At 40.9% G+C, this 9,096-nt stretch overlaps 2 protein-coding genes across 2 annotated transcripts; both read right to left on the bottom strand.

Moving 5' to 3' along the window:
- Positions 1–1,505: 1,505 nt before the first annotated feature.
- Positions 1,506–2,021, bottom strand: LOC117331220. Its single transcript, XM_033889817.1, has one exon. It carries the CDS (start codon positions 2,019–2,021, stop codon positions 1,506–1,508), a length of 516 nt encoding a protein of 171 aa, XP_033745708.1.
- A 177-nt stretch (positions 2,022–2,198) lies between these two features.
- On the bottom strand, positions 2,199–2,630 carry LOC117331219. Its single transcript, XM_033889816.1, has one exon. The coding sequence runs from the start codon at positions 2,628–2,630 to the stop codon at positions 2,199–2,201; it is 432 nt and encodes a 143-aa protein (XP_033745707.1).
- Between the last annotated feature and the right edge of the window lie 6,466 nt (positions 2,631–9,096).

Genomic DNA, 9,096 nt, shown 5'->3' with positions numbered 1-9,096 from the left:
ACTTCAGCCTTTCGTACTTTATTATCCGACACGCTAGGTAATGTGTTGACTACGACATCCATAGGCCATTCATAACGAGGGAGAGATCCATCTCTTAGTAAAACGACATCTCCATTCTTTACACATGGTTGTACGGTAGACCATTTCCGTCGAGCTTGAAGTGATTGTAGGTAATCCTGGTGCCATCGTTTCCAAAATGTGTCTGATAGAACTTGGACCATTTTCCACTGTTTCCTATACATGTCTTTTTCTTGTAGATTGAAATCAACATGAGGGTTATAATTAACATTCAACAGCATTGCCGGAGTAAGTATGGTGGGGTCCTGAGGATCGTTTGATAACATGGTCAAAGGTCTCGAGTTCATAATTGCGGTCACTTCTGCCATAAGCATTACCAGTACTTCATGTGTTAAGGTCTTGCCTTTCATGTCGAGAAACATTGCAGATAGAATGTTTCTAGCTATTCCAATCATGCGTTCCCAAACGCCGCCCATGTGTGACGAGTGTGGGGCATTAAATTTCCAAGTAACTCTAGAATGACTTAAGTATGTTTGAACTGCTCCATCTTCAACATTGACGACAAATGCTTCTAATTCGTCTGCTGCACCGATAAAGTTTGTCTGTCTGTCGGACCTTATCTCCTTTATGTTGCCTCGAAGCGCGGAAAGTCGACGAAGAGCGTTGATGAAGGAAGAGCTGGACATGTCCTCAGCAACTTCAATGTGAATAGCTCGTGTCGTCAAACAGGTAAAACGAATAGCCCATCGCTTAGATTGAGCAGACCCTCCTCTAGTTCGCGGGGAAAGCACTGGCCACGGTCCAAAGGTATCAACGCCGATAGTCGAGAAAGGAGGTCCTAGTATGATCCTATCGCGAGGTAAATCGGCCATTATCTGTTGTTGTGTACTTCCTCGTAGTTTCCTACAAGTTACGCATTGATGAAGTACTTTCGAAACGAGCCTTTTCACGCCAGTGATCCAATATCCATTTTTTCTTACGACACCTTCTGTGAATACTCTTCCTTGGTGTCTCACTTTGCAGTGATAATATGACACAATAAGAGACGCAATATAGCTTTTCCCCGATAGAATAACCGGATTAGTTTCGTTGTATGGGAGACATCCCTGGTTTAAACGTCCTCCAACGCTTAGAATTCCAGACTTATCAAGAAATGGGTTTAGGGGTCGAATAGACGAATTCTTAGAAACAGACTGGCCATTACGAAGACATCTATATCCATCCGGAAATTGTTCCTTTTGACATTGCGTAGTAACAAAGATTTCCGTTTCATCTCTGACATCATCGATCTTCGAAATATTTCCTTGATCTTTGCGCGCTTTGAAGTTCCTCATAGCACACTTTATTACACTTAAAGCTGTAATGAGTTTTGACCAATCGGAATACTTGCTGATGACTGTATCCAAGGTAAATTTGACCTCTGTTTTACGTGATTCCACACGAACTTCTTGGTCTTCTTCGGGGTTTAGGAGAGGGAATTCCTCTTTCTATATTGATAGATGTTTTGCCTCAAGCGTTTTGGGACCGTTGAGCCACTGTTCTTGTATGTCCTTGGCGTTCGATAAACCTCTAGTTCCACAATCCGCTGGATTCTTGTTGGTGGGAACGTATGACCACTGACCACTATTTGACACCTCTAAGATTCTCTGTACTCGATTGCAGACGTAGTTGTGGAATCTTTTTTTCTTATTGCAGATATATCCTAGTACAACCTTACTGTCACTGTAATAGGATGTCAGCTTTAAGTCTATACTAAGGTTACGTTGTATTATCTGGGCGATTTCAGTTCCCAGTAATGCAGCGCACAATTCCAAACGGGGTATTGTGTGTCCATGTTTAGGGGCTACCTTGGATTTTCCTAGAGCGAACCCAATGTGTTCCTTTCCTTGGTCATCGTACGTCCGGAGGTAAGCGACTGCCGAGACTGCTAATTCTGAGGCGTCACAGAAAACATGAAGCTCCGTTTCTTTTTGTTGTGTGATTGACACAGTAGGTATGATCATGCGTGGAATTGAAAGTTCTCGAAGTGTACTTAAGGATTCTTCAAATGATCTCCATTTTTCTACAGAGTTGCAGTCCAGCCGTTCGTCCCATCCATAGCCGTCCGTTAATTCTCTAATTAACACCTTCCCCCGAATTGTAATAGGAGACGTAAATCCGAGAGGGTCGTAGATGCTGTTTTAAACGGATAAGATTCCTCGACGGGTTGACTGAGGTTCCTTAGGTTGAAAATCAAACATGACATTGTCAGTATTCAAGTCCCATAGGAGACCTAAACTTCTGTGAGTGGGAAGATCGTCTCTATCCAAATGCAAAGTTTTCACCTCTTTCCCCAAATCGTCTGTAGAAAAAGCCTTCATAATAGCTGGGCTGTTAGCGATAAACTTGTGGAGTCTTAAGTTTCCACCATGTTGAAGAGCGGTTTGCGTCCTTTGAAGCAGACTAATGATTTCTGTTTCTGACTCAGAGGATACCAAACCATCGTCTACATAGAAGTTGTGATTAACGAAGTCTTTCACATCTTTGTCAACGTTAATCTCATCTGCGCTCTTTTTAAGACCGTATGCGGCGACCGCTGGTGAAGGACTATTACCAAAGACGTGCGCTTTCATCCTGTTCTCTATTAAATCCAAACTCGGGTCGTTGTTACGATACCAAAAGAAACGCAAAAAGTCACGGTGTTCTTCTTTTACGTAGAACGAATAGAACATTTGCTCTATATCTGCTGCTGCTGCGAATTTGTTTTCCCTGAACCGTAGAAGTATTCCGAATAGGTCGTTTGTTAGATTCGGAGCGGAAAGAAGCGTATCATTTAGGGATAATCCTTGGTATCGCGCTGAAGAATCGAAAACCCCCTCTAATCTGATTAGGTTTCTGGGGATTGTACACTCCAAATATAGGTAGATACCACACTTCACCCGCTGGAGGAGGCGCTTATTCCGCTGCTCCAGACTTGAAAACTTTATCCATGAATGTTACAAAATGTTCTCTTTTTGTCGGGTCCTTTTGCAATCCCGCATGCAGTATCCTTGCCCTCTGAAACGCCATTGTACGATTGCTAGGCATTGTAGGCTTCGGTTCCCGGAAAGGTAATGGAGCAGTCCAATTACCGTTTATATCGCGCTGACACTCTGTGTCCATCAAATCGATAAACTGTCTATCCTCTACTGACCAACCAACTTCCTCGTCATCCTTTGTTTTTTGGAAAAGGTTGCTTGTATGTGGACTTTCTTTAATAGATAAATTGTACTGACATTGTTGAAATATCGAAGCCCGTCCGTTTACAACACTTGTCTTCATGACACGGAGATCGTTGTGATTAGGAGCATGAACCTTTCCTAGACAGACTTCGCCGATTATCACCCATCCAAGGCCTAACTTTTGGCCAAACGGAGTCCCACTAGGTCCTATCCTCTGATCCAGCACATGATGAATGTCCACAGCATCCCGACCCAGAAGTATATGTATCTCTGAATTGTTGTCAATTTGAGGAATTTCTGCTGCAATGTCCCGTAGATGAGGGTGGCTGTTGGCAACCTCTGGTGTTGGAATTTCATCAAAATTTCTGGGAATATCTGAGCATTCTATAAGCGTAGGAAGTTCGTACTGTCTTTGTTCATCGATGCTCTCCACAACAAAACCTGGTGCTCGTCGTCCTGTAGTTTTGACTGTGCCAGCACATGATGACAATGAATACTGTATTCTCTCGAAACGACTGACGTCCTGGAACTTGTCTAGCAACTCCGGTGTTACCAAAGAGCGATTGCTTTGATCATCTATAAGCGCGTACAAAGGCATCTTCTCTTGAGGTCTATCTTTGGGATAAATGTTGACTTTGACTATTTTGGCACAGGATTTGCTTAATTACGAATCCCCACAAATCTGTGTACATTTACTATTGACATCCTTTTCTCCTCCGTTAAAAATTGGTTCTGAAGAATAGGTTTTAGCTGAAGTATTGTTACTGCAAACCCGTCTCTCCTCCTTGTCGATTCTCGATGATCCCGTTCTGAATATATGAAGAGCTGTCACATGTCTAGTGCTGTTACACTCATCACATTTGATTTGTACTTTACAATTTTTAACCATATGTTTATCACTGCTACAACATCTGAAGCATATTCTATTGTCTTTCAATACTTGTCGTCTCTCCTCTATGGGTCTCTTGGTGGATTCCTTGCAGTCCGCGAGGTAATGGGAATTTGAGTAAGGGTGAAGAGGACATCTTTTCTCCTCTGACGACTTAGGTTGTACTAATTCTGTTTTATTTGTCGACACATGACGTACACTCTTGTGTGGATAATCCTCCCTGTGATCCAGGTTTTTCTGACTGGTTGTGTCGAAATTGAAGCTAGGATCATTGAGCATAGTTGTTTGCTCGCGAATGTATGAAACAAAGAATCCGAACGGAGGATAAATCGCTGAATGTTCTGACTTGTATTTTGTAGCCTTTGCCATCCATTTATTTTGTATTTGGTAAGGCAGCTTGCTAATTATAGGGTTTACACCTATAGAACTACATATTCCTGTGATCCCTGTTGGTCAGTTTCGGAAAGTTCATTACCTTTTTCCTCAAAGTTGACTCCACTAGTTCGGGTGCGCCGTAACGTTCATCCAGTCGTTCCCAAATTCTCTGTAGACCACGTATAGGATTGTGTGTATTGGCTGCCCGAAGACTCATTGCCTGCTTACTGGACTCCTGCCCCAGCCATTTGATCATTAAATCCGTCTCTTCTTGTGGTGTGACCCCGAGGTCTTGAACTACACTCATGAAGGTGTCCTTCCACACAGCATAGACAACTGGATCGTCATGGAATTTCGTTAAACGTGACATTAACACATCCTTTTTTACAACAAACCTAGCAAATTCCGATCCTAATTGAAGATCTGTCGAATTCATCGGCGATAATGCATTATTTGAATAAAACACGGACGGGTGAGGAGGCTGTACGGAGAAACTAGGAGGAGGGGGGAGAGTTGGAGGTGGGGGGGACGGTATTAGGATGTAAACCTTCAAAATGACCTTGAGGTGGTGAAATCTGATAATTATATACTTGGTCAAGATGTTGTTGGGGTGTCCCATTAAGTGGTATTCCAGGATTATCAGACACAACTTGAGAGGAGGTGTTTGCCCGTGCTGATGCTGGAGTGGTGGATAACACCTGTGGGCACGTCTCAACATAATCCCTTGTCCTGTCCATCGGATCTTGTTCGGGTAACTTACTGCTCCCTCTCTCAGCGTTCCATTCCTCTTTGGTAGTATAAATATCAGCTTCTGCCTCAACATTTGTAATAAATCTAAATCAGTATCAATTTCCTCTTGTTCCCGCTGAACTCTAGCCGCCGTGCGGGCTTGTTCCTCACGAAGAGCCGAATGCTTTTTCTTTAGTTCCGCCTCCTTCGTAGCCAAGGCTAGACGAACTTTTGCCTTATCAGCTCTTACTCTGGCCTTTATCGAATAACGAGAAGACTGGGCCGTGGATGACCGCTTTAACATTTTGTCAGACTCTGAGAAATGTAACGTGTTCATAAATACCTTATTTTAGTTGATTCTATGACGTTGCGTGAGTCAGCTCCCTCGAACTCTTCATTCAGGTTTTACTTTTCTGTCCTTAGCCGACAGAAGATGACGGTAAATAGAAGTAAGACTGTCTGGTTCTTTAGACAAGCCTTTATTTTGCTATTAATGACCGTAAAAACCTGTAACATAGGTTAAATACCAACATCTTACATACATTACTACATGAGATCATTGACATATAATATTACATGAAGTTATTTACAACAATATGTTTTACCGTATATTAACTAACGCATTATTCTGCATGACAATGAAATATTAATTGTTTGATAGCTTACACAAGTAAACAGACAAGTGCATACAATGCATACAATGATACAACAGTAAAACAGTTTATATAAAGGTTTACTACTTACAAATTGTATAGTGAGTTTAACAGAAATTACAGTAATAATGTATGACGCGGCGATAGAGTTATTTTATACAATACTTTGGTTCACTAAGGAATAACGATTATAATTAACAATGCTAAACTTACTGAAAGGTGTGTCGAGGGTTGACCACATATCACTTGACAAATTCACATATTTCTAACCTAAAACAATAATAAACCTTAATAAGTATTGTAACACATGTATGGTAATGTTTACAAACAACACTTATATCTATTTATAGACAGTAACACGTGTTTGTGTTTACATTCAACGTATGAATAAACAATATCAATGGCATTATACTGGAAACATAACATCAAATTTAAGGACAGTATAGATGATAAAATTATGGACTTACTTAAATATCTCTGCAAGATTTCCTCGTGTCTGTCCCGGAGGCCGAGCTTTCAAAACAGACACAAACAAACTAGATGACGTCATCAATAAACAAACTAAGGGCGATAACTCGCCGCGGTGCTCCAACTGGCGCACAAGTTATAAAACACCGGAAGTATCCGGTACATAATCCATGAGAGTAATGTTTGGAGTGCTGTAGATGATGAGGTCGACTATACGCTGTGTCTGGCCTCACACTGTGTGCGTCTTTTTTCTTTGATTTTGTCTGCGCTATTACGTTTTTGCTCATTATTTGATTTGTGCGTCCAAGATGCAAAGCGTAGCATCATTGACTATTCTAGCCTCAGCTGTACACGATTCTTTATAGGCAAAGCCTCTTTGATGCTGTTTTGGATGGGGTCAAACATTAGTTGGATGAAAAGGTTGTATCTGTTGTTTGTGTCCCAACTGTACTTGTTTCCTTGACATTTTATTGTATTCTTGAATTTGTTTCTGATGTTGATTTGAGCAAGAAGTGTTCTAGGTCCGCTTTTTGAGTTTGGTTCATTTTACCTGTGCCATCTGTATCTTTCGAGATGAATTTAACTTGGCATGCTGCAGGTGGTATGTTTGGGTAAGGAGTCTTTTCTGCAGCGTTTACGTCTTGCGGGGATGAACCGACACTGGCCCATGTGTTGTGTTGGTTGGTGAGTGGGTTCTCTTGAAACTGGAGGTAATGTGATGTAGTTCTTGATACTTTTTCTCCGCGTGTCTGTCCATAGTTTGTTAGTTGCAAGTTTTAGTTTTCTTTTCGAAACGAATCAGTCAGTGGTAAATCACTGGAATTGTCTAAATGAGATGTTACATGTATTTCCAATGGACCTTTTTTGTCAAAATTATTTAATTCCTTTAATTAAGGAAAATCATTCCTTCTGATGGGTTGGGACCGATAGAAGAATATAAGCTGTATTACCATAATCCACTGGTTGCTGATATATTCCGTTCATCGACGCATGCCCTTTGGTCCTCTTGTTGTACACCCATTGAGGAGTATTAAGTTATGATGCTTCCATCAACCCACATTCTGTCCTTCAGATAAGGCGCGGGATGCTATCGTTTCTCTTCATTCCTAACAACTTTCTTCTTCCTAACGTCTCCCTTGACTACCTTACTTTTGGCCTTTAGCTGAGCGTTCGCGCGGGGTAGCACTCTAAATTTGGCATCAGTTCCTCGCTATCACAAGGAGAAAAACATGAATATACGGCAGCCTCCCAAATACAAACGCGCTCACGACAAATGTCGTCCTTAAATGACCTTAGCTGTTGGTCGGATGTTAAGAAATACAAAATCCTAGCCGGCGCGTTTTAAATTTCACGCAACCACGCCTTGTAAATATGACGCAGTTTACATTTCTATAATTTGTATGTGCATGTATAATAATTATAACAATAACACAAACAATTGATTATAGCAAATAAATGGATACATAATATTTGCTGGGAATTTATTTTCACGCGATTTTTAATGGCTGCGAATAATGCGATAATAAATCCACCAACAATACAATAAATGGAACATTTGACCTCAATCTTTGACCTTGTTCGATTATGAACAACTTCAATATTAACTACATTCATCATTATAAAGCGAACTATCAACGATAACAAAAAAATAACACGAAGCAGCCAAACAAATTTGTTTGGTTTGGTAAAGTATTATTTTTTCCTATCAACAGCTAAGGTCATTTAAGGACGACTTCCCCGGTCTGCTAGATGTTTTGAATGCTGTGGTATGTTCGTGTTTGTCTACTTGGGGTAGCGAGTTACTGATGTTGACTTTATAGTGCTATCTCACGGAATCGTACTGACGAAGACGCTCAGCAGGTTCCTCAACCGGTCACATTATACTCATAACCGGCAAACCAGTCGTCCCACTCCCAAAATGCTGAGCGTTAAGCAGGAGCAGAAACTACCATTTACTCTGGTATGTATCGGCCAGAAGACAGAACCCAAAGCCTTCCTCACAGGGGCGAATTCTAAACCAAAGCTAAATGTGAGGCAGTGTCAAGAGACACATTTGGAAAAAATAAAGTTGTTTAGATAAGATCCCAAATTAGGTCGCCTTTTACGATCATGCAATTCGGGAAATTTCAAAATCATCATTTTTACTCAAATATTGAATTTTTATTTTACACTGAAATTTCTGAGCCCGGAAAAAGCTTATCTTTGAGATAGCATACCATACGAAATTTACATTAAAGTATCTTCCTGAAAAATATTACACTTATCAATGAAGGGCCGCAAGAATGCCAAAATTGGCACCCCTCTTTTATTGATTATGTATAATGTTATGATATATATGCAAATGATTTATTATTCATATATAAAGGGGCCGCGGTGGCCGAGTGGTTAAGTAGTCCCGACACTTTATCACTAGCCCTCCACCTCTGGGTTGCGAGTTCGAAACCTACGTGGGGCAGTTGCCAGGTACTGACCGTAGGCCGGTGGTTTTTCTCCGGGTACTCCGGCTTTCTTCCACCTCCAAAACCTGGTATGTCCTTAAATAATCCTGGCTGTTAATAGGACGTTAAACAAAATAAACCAAACCAAGTAACCAAATTCATATATAAATGTTAATTTACTTGACATGTTTGTTTAATCTTGGTGAAACAGTAAAGAGATAACACACTTAAAATCGTTCACTACCAGATGAAGCCTTTCAACATTTAGAAGCAATTCTTAATTCTAAAAAAACAGACAAAAATAATCAAGGGCGTGCATGCTCCTT

Source organism: Pecten maximus, chromosome 7, assembly GCF_902652985.1.
Source record: "Pecten maximus chromosome 7, xPecMax1.1, whole genome shotgun sequence".
NCBI lineage: Eukaryota > Metazoa > Mollusca > Bivalvia > Pectinida > Pectinidae > Pecten > Pecten maximus.
The sequence above is the reverse complement of the archived record's forward strand: the minus strand, read 5'-3'. Positions and strand labels throughout refer to the sequence as shown.

Excerpts from the sequence above, each read along its gene's own strand:
- LOC117331220 (XM_033889817.1), bottom strand. The coding sequence starts at position 2,021 with ATGATCATACCTACTGTGTCAATCACACAACAAAAAGAAACGGAGCTT.
- LOC117331219 (XM_033889816.1), bottom strand. The coding sequence starts at position 2,630 with ATGAAAGCGCACGTCTTTGGTAATAGTCCTTCACCAGCGGTCGCCGCA.